This window comes from Anopheles maculipalpis, chromosome 3RL, assembly GCF_943734695.1.
Source record: "Anopheles maculipalpis chromosome 3RL, idAnoMacuDA_375_x, whole genome shotgun sequence".
NCBI classification, from domain to species: domain Eukaryota; kingdom Metazoa; phylum Arthropoda; class Insecta; order Diptera; family Culicidae; genus Anopheles; species Anopheles maculipalpis.
Genome location: NC_064872.1, coordinates 64,119,658 through 64,139,555, shown reverse-complemented (window position 1 = coordinate 64,139,555; position 19,898 = coordinate 64,119,658). Strand labels below are relative to the sequence as shown.

Sequence of the window (19,898 nt, the reverse complement as noted above, 5' to 3'; positions counted from 1 at the left end):
CATACGGAGCAATCTCATTCAGCTAGTAAAACAGTGTTGTACTTTTGTTGTCATATTTTTTTGTAATACTCTTTAAATCTTTGTTTTTCTGGTACGATGGATGATTATAGTTGTGTTGTGTTCGTTTATTCTGTTAAATTTCTGTAAATGTAATTTTAGGAGTGTATAGGAATGTTGATTTTTCTAACGTCAACAGGAGCTACTTCTATCCAGTTGGTAAAAAATAGCAACATTTTATGCAGTATGCTAATACGCGGAATCGTTCTATTGATAATTATTAAACAGACAGTCACATACCAGGGCTGACAATAAAGTAAGGTCTCCAATTTTCTTTTTTCATAGAAAATGACATTTATTTACAAAAAGCGATACACCGTTGGAATGGCCAAGGTCTTGGCTACTTTTCTACAAAATCGCCATTTTTTTTCCAACACCTTGCGTATCTGCACGATGAACGTTGTCGTGGCGAAATTTCACTCCTTTGCTCAGCAATCCCGGGCGTTTGTTTTTTATGGCACGACGAAGCTTTTCCAGGGTCTCACATTACCTTGCTGCATTGATAGTGGTTCCCCTTGGCATGAAATCCACCAAAAATACCCCGTGGCGATCCCAAAACACCGTAGCCATCACCTTGATCATGTTTGAACAATCGCATCCGAGACCGACGGTCGGCCACTTCTCTCCTCGTCGTGAACATTAGTGCGCCCGGAATTGAACTCGCGGCTCCACTTACGCACGTTTTTTATGGCCATACACTTTTCCCCGTAAACTTCAACTAGTTGACGATGGATTTCAATAGGTGTCACCTTTTTCGCACTCAAAAAACGTATTACAGAACGCAATTCGCACTTGGACGCAGACGCGAGGGGTACTTCCATCGTTGACGGCTGCTCAGCCAAGACTGAGCGGTCGGGGAAGCCTCACCCAGCAGCAAAGTGGTAGTGGGGGAACCAAGGAACACGGCGGTGTTGCCAGATTTCGCCTAGCGCGTTATTCGGCGAAGTTGCAGCGTTGAAGACCTTACTTTATTGTCAGCCCTCGTATTTTGTGAGACAATGTGCAATATTACACGCGCCACTAAAAAGGTGTATTTAAAATTCTTTGGGCTGTATCATGCTATTGCTAACAGGATGCAATTACCTTAAGGCAAAAATGAATTTTCGCTGGAAAAATTATAAAAGCTAAGTAAATTCTTCTGAAGTTCCAAACGTACAATGATTATTTTCGTAATGATCCATGAGCAACAAAGTTTTTTGTTTATATAAATTCTGTATCACAACAAAATATGCATCTTAGGCTTGTATCTTCATGTCTTCTATTTATCATTGTGATGGTGAGAACCTACAGATAAAAGTAATTTAAATCTTTGATTAACACTTTTCAGCTAAACTCTCTTGCTGAACATGCATTTGAAGATTCCTTTAAACAATCGGAACTCTCGAAGCTATCAGCCAAAAGTAAATAATTCGTATGGTCAACGCAGAATCCTCTTTCCGTATCGAATTCGATGGTGTACTAGAAACGATACTGCATAAACGGATGGTAAATAGTTTTATACTTTTTGGTGTATTCCTGCTCTGTTTCTCCTTCTTCTTCTCGGCCTGCTCACGGCTGAACACGTCGTGACGACATGGCCTGGTCTCCAATCCGTTTCCCTGAAACTCGGTTTAGGGATGCAGTTTTGGCTTCACCCACGGCTGCATCCGATCTCCGACAGGGTTGACTCCACTTGTCACTCTACGCCTTGTACCGAAGGCGCTGACGCTGATCGAGCACCTTCCTGGTGGGGCATGAGTCTGGCATACACAAGACGTGCCGCAATTCATTCTCCTTCACCACGCCCTGCTAATCCATAGTCCATAGAACCCGTCGTTCCTCATCATGCTTCGCGTCTTCCGACAGTATAGTCCAGGACTCGCTGTCGTAGAGGACAACCAGACGTTGTCAGATCCCTGCACAATCAACCCTCGTTTAGCAGAACTCCTCTACCAGCTCGAGATTGTCGCCGGCAACCGATACTCTGCTTTGACGTCGATCACTATCACGGTCAGTATTCCCTGCAGACAGGTATTTTGTATTTGTCGCTGGTGTTTGCCTCACTTACCGCCGCAAATTTCCGTCCAATGATATGGATCTGCGAGGCGTTAGAAAAAAAAGGCGTTAAACTCTTTAAGCAAGTGACTATCATGCATTGAATGCAAAAATAACAGCAGTAATTTTGCTTCCGAACTGAAACGGGAATTTTAGTTTAAGTGAAAAACAGACTCCCATTCAATAAGGCAAAATAAAAACTAAACAAGATAGTACACTAAGGGACCTTTTGGTCCCCGCTTGCAACACGTTCCTTTCAATCATTGATACTATAGACACAATAAAAAAAAAAATGCAATATAAACTCATTATGTGGCTCCAGAATGGCCAAAACCGAAAGAGCAGTTGCAATGGGTAATTGGATGCATTTGCTTCACAATGCTGCGGTGCAGTTACCGATTGCGACCATCAAAAATCGGCAGCGAAATTTCACGGAATAGAAAAAAGCCAAATCATTATGTATCGAACGAAAAACGCAACAAACAGAAGGGATCTACTTTATGTAAGTAGTGACCGTCCTGCTCGTTAGTTACACGCAGTGGCTTATGTATTCGGCAAATGTTAAAAGTTCTCCTTCTGCTTTTTTTCACCCACTGTGTCATGCTTTGCGGATGCTGTACATGCTGCTGAGTGTAGAGTGGTTGTGAAACTGTAGCGAAAAAAAGTTTTCTTTTTGTTTAGCGGAAAGCTCATCCGAACCAACTATCATCATCGGCATTATTCAAATTGAATTTTGAATTAGACCAACCATCGGACACGGCAGCAGTGGACGGTGGTATGCGAACTCATTCCTCGTCATAAGGATCATCAGGGCAGGCCACAGCGTGCGATACCGCTCTTCGGTGCTGCTGGAAAGTAAGGTAAAACGATACAAAAATGAGGCAAAACGTGATGCGAGAGAGAGTGAAAAACAAAACCTTACACAAGACGCAGATACAATGATGCGACTAGTTTGCGTTCAACGGTCGGTATAGTTTGTGTGTCATTGTCCATTCGTTTTTTTTCGCTTCGCAACTACAGCCACACCAAGCATCCTTCCTTCCCCCTTTCAATCCCCTTTCCATCCAGTCCCTTCCAGAACGCGGAAGAACGGGGTGAAAATGTGATCGGAAGACTATCCATTATTAGCATTCCGAATCGTTAGTCTTTGACTAACGGGGCATCAGTCCGGTCCTCCCTTCCTCGATGGAAGCCTATTGTTCGTCCGGTCTGGTTGGTGGTCGCGCAAGGCAGGGCAGTATAGGAAGCGTGGCTTTGTTCCGGCCAATTTCAGCAAATGAACAATGGATTATGCTGTTCTGGTCGCGAGACCAGCACGGTCCGGCACTGGTCCGTCTATTCGCTCGCTCGTCCGGCAGCGCAAGTTGATGCGAAACTTTTCTTCCAACTCATTGGTTATGCTGTGCTGTTGCGGTTGCTGCGTTAGTGCCGGCCAGTGCAGGCATCAGCAACGTCGTTGTCATCATTATCATCCCGCTTTTGTCGGTGATCGGGGAAGAAATGGTAGAAGAAAAAAAAAAAAAAGGAAGCATGAAACACAGGAATTTGTGAGGCCCTAAAGGCGTAAGAAAAACTTGTGCTTTGCTAGGGCTTTTGCTTTTTTGTTTTGTTTTATTCTGATTCTGTTGTGTGTATTTTTGGGTTAATGCTGCTCTTGTTTTGTGTCGTCTCGTTTGCAACAACGGTGATTACCAAGAAAAAAAATCTGTTTGATACGTTTTTGCTGTTGCTGTAGTCATGTCTCTTAATCGTAGTTCATAACGTTGAGTGTTGTGTGTTGAACAAATTTGAACAGAATCTTAGAACATAGAATAGGTACGAGTATGTGGTGACTTGTCACTTTTACTAGAGAAAAAACAGCATGATTTGGAATCAAATGAGAAGATAAAATTTTGAAAAGATCAGTCATTAGCAAGATGTTTTGTTGAGAGCTCTCAGATATCCCAAGATCACAGCTGAGAAATGAAGGTGCGAAAATCGTTTTTTTACCGGAGCACTGACGACCCCGCTTGTGTCAAATTTTTCACATGCAGGAAAGGTGACTTGAAGCTGAGCAATGTAAACGTTTTTTGGATTTGGTTTCTTTTTCTTTAGCAACGGTTATATGAGAATAGATTGATTATAGAAATTTTGATATGCTGCATTCAGTTGATTCCAGTTTATTCAGTTTTTTGAAAAGAAATGTTAGTTAAACAAAAAATTTTAAAAATTGTCAAAGGATTGCTACTACACCTGCAGCTGCTAAATGTGACACAAGATCGGTTGTCATTTTTCGCATCTTCATTTCTCAGCTGCGACCTCGGAATGTCTGGGAGCACCCATTTAAAAAAATACATTGAACATATTTTAGAGAATTTTCTAGAATAGAGAGAGCTTTATGAGCTTTACACCTCATAGCATCAGAAACCTGGAAATAATACGCATCAAGTATTAAATGGGAATAATTATACTATAATGGGCGTCTCGATTGAAGCGTATAAACAGACGCGTTGCTACGGATATTTGGTGAACAGTGCGCTGCAAGCACAAAAAATGTTGCTCACGTCTTGTACATGTAGTATCGGGTATCGGTATGGTTTTGTAACAGCGGTTAAGCCTCTATAATCGCAGTAACTCTATAATCGCAGGTCTCCATTCGCTGTTTGGTTTTTTAACCATATGCAATGGGCTAGCTCAGCTGCTATTTGATAGTTGGCAAATGCCCTGCTCGGTCAAATATCGGAACTCGCCTTGAGTCTCTCACAGTTCATAAAGGGGCAATCTTCTTGGCTGGCAAAAGATATGTTTACTGGTGGTAAGTATTGGGTGTTCAAATGCTTGCGTAGGTTTTTGCCGAGTATTTAGACGCACGCTACAATACCAGAAATATTGCACAGTTTATCTTCAATTTGATTTGTTTGTCATAGTACTACTTCATTCATTTTTATTGAACAAGCTACAACTTGAAGAAAACTGAAGATTCGAGGTTCATATTGTAAGAGTTTTATAAATAGAAGACCCAAATAGAGATGGGATAAGTGAAGGGAATGTTTTTAAAGATAAATTCTACTTAGAAGTTATAATCAACATAAGTATGAACCAGCAGTCCCTAGACATAGGTCATTTAATAAAACAATTTTTAGCTTATGTCCTTTTTTGGGAAAAGAATGTTGGTCTATTATGAATTATTTTTCAATAAATCTTACAACGCACTAGTGACGTCTCAATTTTGCCTTCATACTGACAATTGGCTGCTTCCTGTAATTCCTAACAGTATTTTTATTTTCAGCTCGACTGATTCAATTTCTGACATCACTAATTAAACTTTAGCTTCATCTCAAAAACAGCACTTCAACGTTCGAATCGTTGAATTTTTCCGAACTCGAAAATGGAAAGCCCAAAACGTGGCCGCCAATGACCTATCGCATCGGGTCATTGCTTAGCTTAAAGCTCTCATCGATTTAAAAGGCTGTTGAAGCTGATTTAAGACAATAAGTATTTCGTGTGTTTTGCTTTCTCATCCCTGCTAGACGCATCCCACTCTACCAACGTAATCAAACACAGTCGGCCAGTGAAAATAGAAAACACACAAACGAAATGTTTGCAGTTGAATAATCGCGATGGGCAAAATTAAATATCTCGTCAAACCACTCACCCAGACAAGGAATGCTTCGTGGACTGGACCATTCGCCTGTACGTTCCTTGAGGTTTGGAGCGAAAGTATGGTTATTGTACAGAGGCGGGAGGATAAATTAAGTTATCCAAAAACTTGCAGCTCCATGCCAACATAATTTCGTTGCTCTCCAATTCGGTAGGATGATCCGGATGAGCGAACCTCACGGACAATAGGGGAGCGAAATCAGCCGCTGGCCGCTGCAGCACACGGTGAAATGGAGCATAACGATAACATCGCGTCGTCTGGTATTAAGAGATTAAATGCGCGTTGTTCCAAGTGAGAGCTGGAGCGTGTCTGGGAGCAATGTGGTGCCGCATCTCTATGCTTTTAGTAGTGATTATTATAAAAGATGGTGCCGTGGCGGAAGAGACCAGCTTTGCCTCTTTTCGTCTTTCATTTTCCGCACAAAAATTCCCCGTTGGAAATGGATTACTAAATCGGATGTTGTCTTGGTCCAGCACGGTGCCAAACGAGCGATGAATTATCTGCCACCAGCGTAACTCACAACAACTACAACAGATATGGACGGATATGGCCTGGAAGATACACAATAAACGTAAGCAATAAGCACTAGTCTCCCGGGGGATGTTTTTCTTTTGCCAGCTTTTTCTTCAAACGCCCCTTTTTTCCATCAAATCTCCGGATGAAGCATTGAGGTGAAATTCATCAGTCCGTTTGTGTTTCGATTTTCCTTATCTGTATCGCCACAAACACGATCAAATATGGGTTCCGATGAGGCTGAAAAGCGAAGACGGAAGGGAAGCGATTGTGCGATTAAGTTTTTTTTTTGGTCTGTGTTCTCAATTTCGTTTCATTAATTTAGCGCCGCGAGCGCAAACAGACGGATTGAAGTCGCGTGGAAGTTCCGGTGAAAAATCATCGTCTTGAAGCAGATTTTTTTTCTTTTCTGTCGCGTCCCGTGTTCAGGTTTTACGGTTCGTTGGAAAAACGTTTGCTTTAATCCGCTTTTGTTTGCTGGCGGGTTTGTGCGCTTGTGTGTTGGGCTGGAGGCGTGAAAGATCATGTTCATCCTTGTTTGAAAACATCTAAACTCCAAAACAATGTGGAAAGCAACGTTTTAACGTTGTTCAGAAATCGACAAAGGTATAAACACAAATACCAAAGTGTGAAGAAGAGAAAACACACTCACAAAAATATACACCAACTTTCTAGTACAAAAGCACATTTATAGGTAGCTGGGTAACGGTAGTCAAGTATGGGTGAAATTACTTTCCGAAATTTAATCTGCCTTAGCTGACAGCGGAAATCAGTCTTGAGCCAACTTTACCCTGGCGTAACCATTAATCTGTCGCGTTTTTGTTGTTGGTGGTGGTAGCAGTAGTGCTATGCAGTTTAGTGAGTCGTCTGGTTGTGGACGAGAAGGAAGAGGTTTCGGAAGAAAGCTTATTTTTCAGACTGGAAAAGAAATACGTTTACCATCGGTAGAGGAGCAGGACGTTCGAGTGAGAAGGAAAGAGATTGAGTATTATGAACTTTATAATCGGAGAAACACCTTTGAACGGTTAGATCACTCTAATAGAAGCAATTAAGGTTTTTCTTGTGGGCTTGAGAAGCTGTTTTGAATACGGTGCTATTGATTTTTAAGATTAATGTTCGTAATTTGAATGGGAAAGGATGAACGACCAGGCGTCTCCATCGTAGCATTGTGTAGAACAATGAGATGTTTGAAATTGTTGTTCAGCACAAAACAAGCCCTGCAATTGTGTTTAGCCTTGTGTGTCTTTATGTGACCAAATTTCGATCCAACTTGGTCTTGTTGTAATGGTAAAGGGAAGCAAAATCAGTCCAAAATATTAAAGGGAATGTAAGCATTCTAAGGGATAGCGTAATGTCGATTAGAAAAATATAGGGGCTGTTCTTATTATTAGGCAATATTTTATTGCACTGTTGTGAATTGCTTTGGTTTCGGTTTGCAGGTTTCAACAGCTTACATTCCTGGAGTGTTTTCTTTCTTTGAGTGGTTGAATAGTAATTTCAAATAATTTGAATCAAATTGTTTCAAATTTTCTCTTCAATCGAAAATCATATTCATTTTCATTTTATTTGAAAAAATTATTCTAAGCAATGCGACCTGGTCGTTCTACACAAATAACATAAAAACTTTTTTTCAGGTTTGAAATTTCCTGATCAATTTAATACTTTTTTGTGCTCTTAAAAAAATTAAAAAGCCTTATATCATTCTCCAACAAATTTGTTAGTAATATTAAATGTTAACTCCAACATTAAATATTTTGGCTCCAACTTGTTTGTCATTTGAACAAAAAATATTGCACAAAACTTAAAGATGTTTGAGGTGGAACTAATTTTTCTTAAACTTTCTATATTTTCCTTCAATCTTCATTGATAAGAAAAACTCCTTTTAAAGAGTTATTCATAAATTTATAGCTAACCTTTTTTTTCTATCATACTACTGCGTTGACGAACAAGGCATCGCAATCGGTTAAAAATATTCCTTTCTTCAATCGAATTTATCAGCCTTAAGGCATTGACCAAACTGGGCAAAAGAGTTCGAGCGGTGAATGTGTTTGCGTGTCTTTTTTGTTCTTTCCACATTTGTCACAGATCTGTTTTTGACAGCGAGGTACACAATTCAAAGTGGGGAGAGTAAGCCCGGAACGGAACGGATCGAACACGCTGGAAAAGTGAGCGAGGCATACCGTAAGCATGTATGGAGCCTGATTTTACTGAGTCCACTTCGCTTGATTTGATTTGAAAACGTGACAACGACATCGGAACACTTGCCGACCGATCCGTACCGTGCCGGGGGAGAATCTGGCCCGGACGATGATGAAAGCTGAAACTGACATGGAAACATGGTGACCGTCATGTTGGGCTGCCACATTGAATCGGATTGCGGGTTTCGATTCGACTCCGTCATCGGTTTTTAAGCAGCCTGAATCGTACGGCAGCCAAGAGGGGGCTTGAGGCGGTAAGGCAAGTTGGGAAAAGTTAGCTTTGAATGAGGTTTGCGAACTTTTTCCCAGTTGGATGCTCCTTCCACAGCCACCCACAGCGTTCACTCGATAGGGAAGTGGGGTTGATGAAGGATAAAATTTTAAAATTCTGTCCATGTTTGAATGCGAATTTCAAATCGTAGTGTGATGGTCAGCTGAAGCAATTTGTAGAGAGGCAAATGGGAGAGTTTGGAGGGGTGTGTGTGTGTATTCTTCGAGGACAAGTTTGGTGTTGGGGTGGAGCTCATTCGTGTTTGCTAACAATGGTTGCGTTTGGTTCATGGTCGATAAATTGCAAACTTGAACTGTTTGAAGATTTAGTTTTCCATCCTGTTCATTCGCATCCCAAGTAATGGAAAAAAGGAGAAAACAATCTCGACAAAGGAAAAGACGATTTGTCAGGATAACTCATCGAGGGCACGTAGCCATTAGTGATTTAGAGCTTATCAGCATGTTTTTTAGGGTTGTTATTTTTATCGTGTATTCTTCATGCATGATTTTTAACAAATCGATTATTTTAACACAACCAATGATAGAAAAAAAACTCCTTTTTTAAGTTTACACAAATAAAAAAAATCCTTATGTTTGGTAAAAATTAACAGCTTTCCTTCATTGCCAATTACATACCCTCAGCTTACTTCTCTTCGCTTACAAACCATCCTTTAACATCTTCCAAACACTCAACAACTGTCGAGTGCTGCTTTGAAACATTGTACGTTCAGTAGCTGGTTGTATCATACAAAAATTGTTAATTATACCATTCGCGTTCCGTGTGCCACAGCGCGTACTTAACACACGGCTTAAGCAATATTTACTCGCGAAACGCATGCATGAACGCAGTACCACACTGTGGCTGAAGCCCCTTGAAAAGAACTTAAACAATAAGCAGTATTATGTCATTTTTCTCTCATTATAAGCCACTCACGGTACGGTATGCCTCACACAGACAGGCACCCAATTATGCCACTGAAAACACTAGCATTACAAATAGATCCACAAGCGTAAGGCCAGGTAATAAGTGCACGCTGCATGGAAAAATGCTTTCTTGCGGGCAGTACTGAAATAATGATGTTAATGACCGTGCATGTTCATGTTACAAGGGGAAAAAAGTTATCTAGCGGTAATCTACGTAGTAAAAATATCTACAAAGAGAAGATTCGTGAGTCAATAATACACTCTTTTTTTGTAGTATTCTTATACTTTTTACAGCGTTTTTTAGTTTGTTACATAACATCTTTGTTGGAAATGTATTTTATTGCATTAGTAATCGACAAATATATTCAACTTGAACTGCAATTATCGTTAAATGAGTCGTTAGGAACCATGTTAACGAATCCTGTCACTTGCCGTGTAGACGAAGGTGATGAAGACTCTTCTACCGACCGCCATGTAAACCCAACCACATATTGGTGATAAACGTCGTACCAGAGGCAAGTCAAACGAAGCAGCGCAAATACCCAACGAAAACGAAAACGAAAAAAGGTTTCACCACAACCGGCCTACTAGACCCGAAAGCTCAATGATCCACGACAAGCTGTCATACGAGGGCTCTATCCTCGGTGCCCTTGCATGTAGTAACGCACCACCGTGAGCTCCTTCCGACCGATGACGAGCGCAGGCAAAAGTATTGTAATAAAAGTCAATTTATATATTTCACCCAAACCACCCCACCCCGGTAAAGGATGCCCTGATCCGTCCGGAAGAGAGAAATGATGTGAAACTATTGCAACCCGGGTCCGTGTCACATGGCGATGCAGGGGAAAAGAAAATCACAAACCGGTGTGCCGGGTTTGCTTCACGAGCGAATAAAGCAAAGCAGCAGCAAAAAAAAAAGCGAGAAAATCAACCGTCAGGCTGCTAGGCACTACGGGGATATTGGAAAACTTTGCCACGCCTCGGCGGGAAAAATGCGCTCCAAATCCGTCGCTTTCCTAGTGTGAGCTGGGTGTGTGTGTGTGTGTCGGGAAAACAATTGGCACAAGAAGCAGACAAGCGAGCAGGAGGAGCAGGGAAGCATTCGCTGGCACACTGTTTGTGGATAACAAAAAAGAAGATTCCCCAAGTGATGAGAAAGGGAAAGAAAATAGATAGTGGAATCAGAAGGAAGCGATAAATCTTTCTTCATTAACTATGTTACGTTCCTCGTGTCTAGGGTAAGAAAGGGGTGGAGCTGTGGATGGTGATGGTTGCTGGCATGTAGCCTCCAGCCGGTAACTCGTAACGAGCCGCGCTAGTCAAGCATGCTGAACTGCTTACCGAGGGCTTAACTTGGCGGTGGAAATGATAATCCGTCCATAATTATTTGCGGTGGTTTGGTGGTACGTATGGTTCGGTTTCCTTGCGCCACGGGTACGCAGAACCGGGGGACGGAACAGGGGGACGTGATTTCAAAGATCAGACAACTCTTTATGTTCGGAATTATAGATAAGCTACGACTGATGGTAGTTTTATGTAACCTACATGCTACAGCATAAGCATATGGAAAATGTTTCACAGAATTTGTTATGTTTGTGAGAGCTTGGTTAAGACTGACGGCACCCACTGTTAAACGATAACTTTATCGAATGATGGGGAATGAATTTTCCAAGATGAACATCTGCATGAAGACGCAGGACATTGAATGTTTAAATTTCTCCAGCAGAATATTAAAATTTTCGATTTTAAATCAGCATAACAAAACATATATGAGACACGAAACGCCCGTGGAAGGCATCAAACACGACTCAGTGTGTTTTACATCATTGATTGCTCTGATGAGTGCCCCATGTAGTCAATATTGTGATGCATTTATGATTTCGTGAGCAAAGTATGTAAAAATATAATTAATTCCAGGTAAATTTAATGTATTTATGTTTCATTGAGCTTCTTCTTCTATTTTTTCTTCTTGGATTTACGACCTTCAAGCCATTGAATGGGTCATAAGACTTGCCGATACCACGTAATTGGATAGTCAGTCCTTACTGCGAGAGAATGGCCTGGATGAGATCTGAACTGCGGTCGAACTGGTGCCGAGTGAAAACCAGTGCTGCAGTCGCCTCACCACCGATTTGTTTCGAGGTTTATTTCTTATCATTTAATTATTCTATTTTTGAAAGCGGTGACGAAATCAAATGAGCCAACAGACAGGCAATCCGCATAGCACAGTAAGTAGTGTTTGGTCAAGCAGCTCTGTCCTTTTCGAGTGGACTGTATTAGGAGAAAAAAAGGAGGAATTTCGGAGCAAAAGGGGAACACGTCCGTTCGCTCAGTTCACTACTTGATTTCTATGTATTTCCATGTATGTGTGACATTACTGTTCGTTGCCCAAAACCATTCCCAAAAAACATACCGTTGACACATTATGCCCAGATAGCATAACATCCTCCCCGGCGTTGACACATTATGCCCAGGTGGCATAACATCCTCCCCGGCGTTGAAATAGTATTTCAACTATCAATTTCGTCCAACGGCAGCAAGCAGACTTCTGTAACTGCGCGTTTGAACTCCGCTCCATTCGCCGTTCTAACGGTAACGACACGTGTCACACCGTCGTCTCCGGGGTGTGCAGCTACTATCCTTGCAAGCGGCCAGTGTAGTGGTGGTGTATTCTGGTCTGCTAGTAGTACAAGCGATCCCACCTTGATCTCCTTCCGCTTCAGCCATTTCGACCGATTTTGGAGTTCCGGCAAGTACTCGGCAGTCCACCGTCTCCAGAAGTGTTGCAACATAGATTGCACCAACTGCCATCGTGAGAGACGGTTCTCCTTTAGGATGGAGTAGTCGGGTTCTGGAACAGCTTGCATCTCTCGGCCTATCAGGAAATGTGCCGGGGTGATTGCGGTGTAGTCGGATGGATCGTCTGAGCTCGGTACTAAGGGTCGAGAATTTAGTACCCCTTCTATTTGTGTAAGGGTCGTGTAGAGCTCCTCGTAGGAAAGTTTTCTGTCACCAACAATACGTTTCATGTGGTGCTTGACCTGCTTCACACCAGCCTCCCAGATACCGCCAAAGTGCGGACTTCGCGGTGGTATGAACGACCAGTCAATACCGTTGTCGGCACAATAGTTGATGATCTTCTTCGTGGTGCACTCTTTCTTGAACATAAGCCAAAGCTCGTGCAGCTCCGTTTTGGCTCCGACAAAGTTGGTTGCATTGTCAGATCGTATCGATTTCGGGTACCCTCGTCGACTGGTAAACCGCCGCAAGCTTGCAAGGAACGCGTCTGTCGTCAAGTCCGAGACCAATTCCAAGTGTATGGCTCGAGTCTGCAGGCATACGAACAGGCACACATAGGCTTTCGTGATCTGCGGCTTGCGAGAGGTCGATGACTTGATGGAGAAAGGACCTGCATAGTCTACACCGGTATCCGAAAAAACGGGGGCTGGCTGGACACGATACGATGGTAAATCACCCATCATTTGCGTTGTCTTAAACGGGTTCGCCTTGAAACAGACGATGCATTTTCGTGTCACCTTACGGATAGTGCTCTTCACGTTCAACGGCCAGTACCGTTGACGTACAACTGCAAGCAGGCCTCTTTGCCCGATGTGCAAGTTGTTAATGTGTAACTGACGAACAAGTGCCTCGGTGACAGGATGCTTAGCCGGCAACAGCATCTGATGCCGACTATCATAGGGTATGATGGCTCGCTTGATTCTTCCACCAACTCGTATGATACCATCATCTGGATCCAAAAACGCCTTTAGTCCATTGAGTCGACAATTTGTATTCGAATCGTCCATTAGAGCGAGGATTTCTTGTTGAAAGGCCTCTCGCTGAACCATTCGTATAATTACGTGTGTCGCTGTACGTAATTCTGTTGCTGTGAGTTGACCTTTTATCACCTCCCCTTTGCGTGACTTGATAAACCTAGCGAGACGCACCAAGTAAGCCATACTCCTAACCATTTTCGTGAAACTTCCCAACTTCTCAAAGATTGGGAAACGCTCAACAGGAACAGTAGTGGCCAACGCCACTCCAGCTCGCATTTCCGGCAGCTCGTTGTCCGGAATTTCCGTATAGTCCGCCTTCTTGACGATGGGTTGTAGTGGCCGAGGCTGCCACCACATCGTAGACTTCATCAATTTCTTCGGTGTGACTCCACGTGAAATCAAATCGGCCGGATTATCGTAAGTGGAAATATAATGCCAAAGGAAAGATAGGCTGAGTTGTTGGATTTCACTTACCCGATTTGATACGTACGTTTGCAACAGGTCAGGGGACTTCTTGAGCCAACACAACACGATTTTTGAATCGCTCCAGAGATGAACAGATTCAAATCCAAGCTCCGTAGCGTCCAGGAACTTCACAACCATTCTAGCAAGTAACAATGCCGCCATCAGTTCAGCTCGAGGGGTCGTGAGGGCCTTCTGCTTCGGATTCCGTTTCTTCGGTAGGATTCGAGATTTGCTGCAGATCAATTGCATCTTGGGCTCCTCATTCGAGAAAGAACCCTGCACGTACAAACAGGCACCATAAGCTTGATCAGATGCGTCGGCGAACCCTTGCAGTTCTAGCTTGAGCACATTCTTCCAGGAAATCCATCTCGGAACTTGAACTTCCCTCAGCGCTGTCATCTCAGTTCGGAAATTTCGCCACTTCTCATTAACTTCGGTAGGAACTGTGTCATCCCAATCTATCCGAAGTTCGCCGACTTCACGTAAAATCAGCTTCGCGTAGGTGATAACTGGCCCAAAAAATCCAAGCGGGTCGAAAATCTTGGCCAGTTGACTCAGGAGCCTTCGCCGAGTCATTTCTTGTGAGTGGTCGAAATCAGGAACAGACACCGAAAACCAATCCTCAAGCGGATTCCATGTAACACCCAAAGTCTTCACTGTCGTGTTGGAGGTGTTGTCTGTAACTTCGAAAGAAGTTCCTCTAAGTTCTTCTGCTACTCCTGCAACGATATCAGGATGATTAGCACACCATTTATGAGCACTGAAACAAGCATTCTTTAGCAGTTTTGTCAAATCTCGTTGAAGTTGGCATGCCTCAGCAAGTGTATCAGCTCCAGTTAACGTATCGTCCATGTATGTTCCCTTGTTAACTACTTCGGCAGCCCTCGGGAGCTCGCCCTGATGATCGTTAGCTGCCTGCTTAAGCGCCATGGTTGCTTGGAACGGGGAAGGTCCCAATCCATAGGTAACAGTGAGCAGCTCTTGTACTGTTAGTGGATCGTTCCGGTTGTACCTCCAAAAGATTCGCTGGTACCTCGTGTCTTCCGGATGGACCCTCACCTGACGAAACATCTTCGGAATGTCCAGTGTGAAAACGTACTGGAACCCTCTAAAACGAAGAAGAATTGCAGTGAGATCGTTTTGGACTGTTGGTCCAGTCATTAAAACGTCGTTGATGGATACACCCGTCGACGTCTTTGCTGATCCATCAAACACGACTCGTAGTTTAGTTGTAGTGCTCGAAGGTCTCAGCACGCAGTGGTGAGGTAGATAGAACACCGACCCTGGGTCCTCGTTTGGTGCTTCCACAATCTCACGCATGTGTCCTAGTTGCTCGTACTCTCGGATGAACTGTGAGTACTGTTCCTTCAGGTCGGGCTGCCTTTCGAGTTTTCGCTCCAGCGCCAGAAATCGTCGCAGTGCCATTTCACGCGAGTCGCCAAGCTCGCGTTTCCGTTCGTTGAAAGGGTGTCGGACCACATACCGACCCTCCTTCGTTCGCTCGTGTGTGCGTTGAAAATGTTCCAAACACACCTCGTCGTCCGCCTTCGGAGAAGGGCGGAGCTCGTCGCAGGATTCTACCTTGTAGAAGTTCTTCAGTAGTTCCGTAAGCGGCTCATCATCCGTAGTGTTGCAAAGTGTACGTGCAATGATAGTCGTGTCGCTCCTAATCACACCGCCAGCAATCCAACCTAGTTTCGTATTTTGCAGCACAAGTCGATTGGAACCAAGATCGCATCGGCCATCTTGCATTAGATCCCAGAACGATTCAGCGCCAATTAACATATCGACAGGTCCTCTTCTGTTGAAGGTAGGGTCGGCCAGCACCTGTTCGCTCGAGATGGGCCACTGTGATATATCAAAAGACTTGGACGGAAGCTCACCAGTAATTCGTGGGATCACTAAGAATTCAATTTCCGCTACGATGTCACCAGCACGAGACCTAATCGTTGTGTGCAGTTTACGGCTTAAACGGGTTTTGTTACCGTTCAAACTATTAGCTATGACGTCAGTGGATTCCATTCTCAAAGAAAGAAGATTAGCAAAGCGTTCAGTAACAAAATTCATTTGTGAAGCCGAATCCAGAATCGCTCGGCACGGGTAAGGAGTATTACGCAAACCGTCTACTAATACCACTGCGGTCGAGAGAACAGTTTGTCTCTCAGGATACATTTCCTTGGTGCATAGAGTTGTCGGTGGTTCAGCAGGCAAGTTTGGATTCTCTGCTAACGCTGTTGGCGCTACACGATCGGGAACATGGCTTGAACGATCTTCATGGAGTAAGCTATGATGCTTCTTGCCGCATCGACGGCAAGAACCTGACCGACATGTGCGGATGCGATGACCATTCGACAGGCAGTTGAAGCAAGCGCCAGATCTTTTCACAACGTCAATCCTTTCGCTAACACTCTTACTCTTAAAACGTTCGCAGTTTCTAAGTTCATGAACCTCACTGCACACTGTACATTTCGCTTGCTGATTGGAATCGCTAACAACCAATGTTTTTGTCACTGTTTTTGGTTTAATAGATTCCGTCGATGATTTCACGCCTATGTCGACCATCTCGGAAATTCTGCACTGTTCTTCCAAAAACTCTACTAATGCGGCGTACGATGAGCACACGTTCTTCTTTTGCTTCGTTTCCCAAGCAACCTGTAACTTCTTGTCCATCTTTCCTGTTATGAGCTTCACTAACATTTGTTCACCAAGACCTTCAACCAAAAGGCTATGATGCTTCAATGCATCAACATTCTTGTTGCAAGTATCGATCACCTTACGCAGATTAGCACCGTTATCTCGACTAAACTTTGTTAAGCCAAAAAGATTGTCAATGTGTTTTTCTATGACCACACGTTTGTCCTCATACCGTTGCGCAAGGATCTTCCATGCGGCTTCATAGTCGTTGTTGTTCACTAACACTTCGTCAATGATACCTGCTGCCTTTCCGACAAGACTGTTCCGGAGATGGAACAGTTTCAGCGCGGGTTCCTCATGCTTGTATCGGTTCATCACAGCGGTGAACATTGCTTTAAATGCGTACCACTTCTCGTATGAACCATCGAATGTTGGTAAGGGAACATTTAACGGTGGCAGATAAGGCGAAAATTCATGCGAGGTCGATGGCACAACTGAAAGAGTTGCTTCACGTTTGGGCACGGCATCAAAACACATACTTAATTTCAACGAAACTTCGTTGAACTTTCTCTCAAAATCGATGTACAGATTGTTCTGCTGTTCGTCTTCTTCTTTTGAGAGGGACAGTTCGTAGATTTTGCTTTGAATTTCGTTGCACTCATTGTACATGTTTGCCAAAGCCTTTTCTTGGAGCTGTAGGAAGCGCACATTTTTTACGTTGGCATTCGGTTGCCCATCACTATCACATAAGGATGCACACACACGACTAAGCTTGTTGCGCACTCCCTCTCGCTGCTTCACCAAAGCTTGTAGTTGGGCCTCCATTTTGTTGGAAACCTTCTTCACTTCTTGCTGTTGCGACTGTGTTGGTATTGTTGAAGGAGTCGTACGTTTTATCGGTGATCTCTTCACTTTCTTTGACCGAGTAAACGGTGATTGCATTGTCTTTACATTCACACACCTTCACTTGTCCGTCCGGTCCGCCATTTGCTTTTGGCAAACCCACGCCACGCCAATCACACGTGGTTTTCGCGAATGTTTCAATGTTCTTTTATTGAGCGGATTACCTTCGATCAGCAGAATGCCTTTATCGAGAGGAATGCCGGCGAATCACACTTTCCGAATCACGGTGCTTTGTTTTCCGGATAGTGCTACTCTGTTTGCATAGTAGCAACGCACTGTCACGTCACTAAGATCCGATCGCGGATCTTCCTTAGTCAAGTGGAAAGCCTTGTAGCAGTTTCCAACGCATCACACTTTCCGGATCACGGTACTTTGTTTTCCGGCTAGTGCTACTCCTTCACAGTAGCGACGCACTGTCACGCCGCTAACACCCGATCGCGGATGTTCCATACACCGATAACACGCGAAACACTACACTGGTTTTCGCATCCGGTTCCGTAGGACCACAATGTCCTTTTCGAGTGGACTGTATTAGGAGAAAAAAAGGAGGAATTTCGGAGCAAAAGGGGAACACGTCCGTTCGCTCAGTTCACTACTTGATTTCTATGTATTTCCATGTATGTGTGACATTACTGTTCGTTGCCCAAAACCATTCCCAAAAAACATACCGTTGACACATTATGCCCAGATAGCATAACATCCTCCCCGGCGTTGACACATTATGCCCAGGTGGCATAACAAGCTCTTTTGACTGAACTCACTGAACCCATTTTATTCAGCGTACACCATAGAGTGCAAAGCTCAATACGCTTTTCTGTGCGTTGCTTGTAAACTGCTCAGTACGCTTACCTGAGCGCATTTTGCTCAGTGTTGAGCTACGTGATTTTTTTATGGAGCGCAGTGAGCGAGCTCAGTTACGTGAGCTATGCGATTGAAGTAGCTTTTCCTCTTACGATGTTTAGAAATGTTCATGTCAGTGACAGTTGAGGCACCATGAATAAAATCTGCATGTTTTGTTATTTTGCATAAAATATAAATCGTACTATAAACATAATTTACAAGAAGCCATCAAAGATTTTTTGTTAAAAAAAAAACCGATCTGCTGTTCTCATATGCTGCAAAGCTAAAAGCACATTAAAGCACATGCAACCAAAGCATAATCTCTAATCCCACACAACCAATCCGTTGCCCGTCGGTCGCTCTCGACAGTTTTCTTCCCATGTTCAGCAATTTTTCGCAGTTTTCCTTCACCCTTATCCGGCACGCACATCACACGCCTCAAATCACGCACGATTATGAACGCATCAGCATAACGAACTCCATTCGAAATGGGTACATGAGGCTGTGATCATCAGAAAGCAGGGCAGCAGACAATCGTTTAAAGCCGTTCACACGTACAGACACATCCACACATACACTTCACACGGTTGGAAACATTTGTAACGATTGGTTTTATTTATATTCCGCAAGCTGCTTCCGTTTCGTCGTCGAGAAGCACAACGATCGTTTGCAAAGTAGAAGAAACAAGCATCGGAATTAACTCGCCTCTCGGCTCGTTCTCATGCATCAGCAAATTGTGTGTTTGTGTGAGTGTTGCTTTGATATTAAGAAAAAATAAAAACAAAAGCACAAGAAGCTTCCTTTCGGTGCTTGAATGTTTGAAGTAACAGCCTTTAGACATCTTCTTACATCAAAGAATATCTCTGTTTAGCGATTATTACCATCGAACACGTCTCGTTTGCATTGCTAAAGCCTTCTGAACCGATATGAAACCACCGTGATTGTAGTACTTATTGCGCTCCGTATGCTGCATGGCACAATGCGAAGCTGGGCGAGAAAAACAACTCTTCCACCCCCAAAACTATCTCCCCAGGTTATGATGCGATGTTATCCGCAGCGAGCCGGCAGCTAATGGGATTTGTAACATCATTACTTTTATTGAATTTGTGGGGATTTGTTGGTGTAATGAAATATGCAGGCTAGGTTACGTGTGCGCCCTATTGATTGATTGCATACCGTGGCAGTCACCCTAACCGTGCTAGGGTACATGGTTTGCTGAGGTACGTGTGTCATATTTGTGTCATCCGTTAAGCCTTCGCAAATGCTTTGCTGTGGTCGCCCGAGATAATCCACACAAAATCATCCTTTAAATGGGCATGGTTTAGTGCGTAGTTTTCTTCCTGGTTTTCTTTTCCTCCTTTTAGAATTTCTTAAGCATTCCTATGCACCATCGGACCAGCCATTTGATGAATCGCCGATAATTGGAGATATCGTTTTGGTTCGTTTAATATTTGGCGTTAAATTTCCGATCGATTGTATTGACCGATTCTGGTGAGGAATCGCATTCAAACAAGACAATTTCTAAATTCAGCGCACATAATCGAACAATTTCCGCTTCCGAGTCGAAGGAAACTCATCATAATTTCGTACATTGCTGGGTTCGCCATTCTGTTCGCTAAGAATTTTAAAAAGGAATGCCACGAC

General features: G+C 43.3%; 2 protein-coding genes across 3 annotated transcripts in view; both read right to left on the bottom strand.

Annotated features, from left to right (window-relative positions):
- Positions 1–19,898, bottom strand: part of LOC126562844 (elongator complex protein 5) — a 561,590-nt gene that overhangs the window by 299,398 nt on the left and 242,294 nt on the right. The gene's annotated exons all lie outside the window — the stretch shown is intronic.
- Positions 12,147–17,453, bottom strand: LOC126560883 (uncharacterized). Its single transcript, XM_050216833.1, has 2 exons — positions 16,573–17,453; positions 12,147–15,819 (listed from the first exon to the last, which is right to left on the bottom strand). The coding sequence occupies exons 1-2, from the start codon at positions 17,451–17,453 to the stop codon at positions 12,147–12,149; spliced, it is 4,554 nt and encodes a 1,517-aa protein (XP_050072790.1).

Coding starts and splice junctions, on each gene's coding strand:
- LOC126560883 (XM_050216833.1), bottom strand. CDS start 17,453: ATGCAATCACCGTTTACTCGGTCAAAGAAAGTGAAGAGATCACCGATA. Junction 15,820..16,572: donor GAAGGTCTTGGTGAACAAAT/GTTAGTGAAGCT, acceptor CACAACGATTAG/GTCTCGTGCTGGTGACATCG.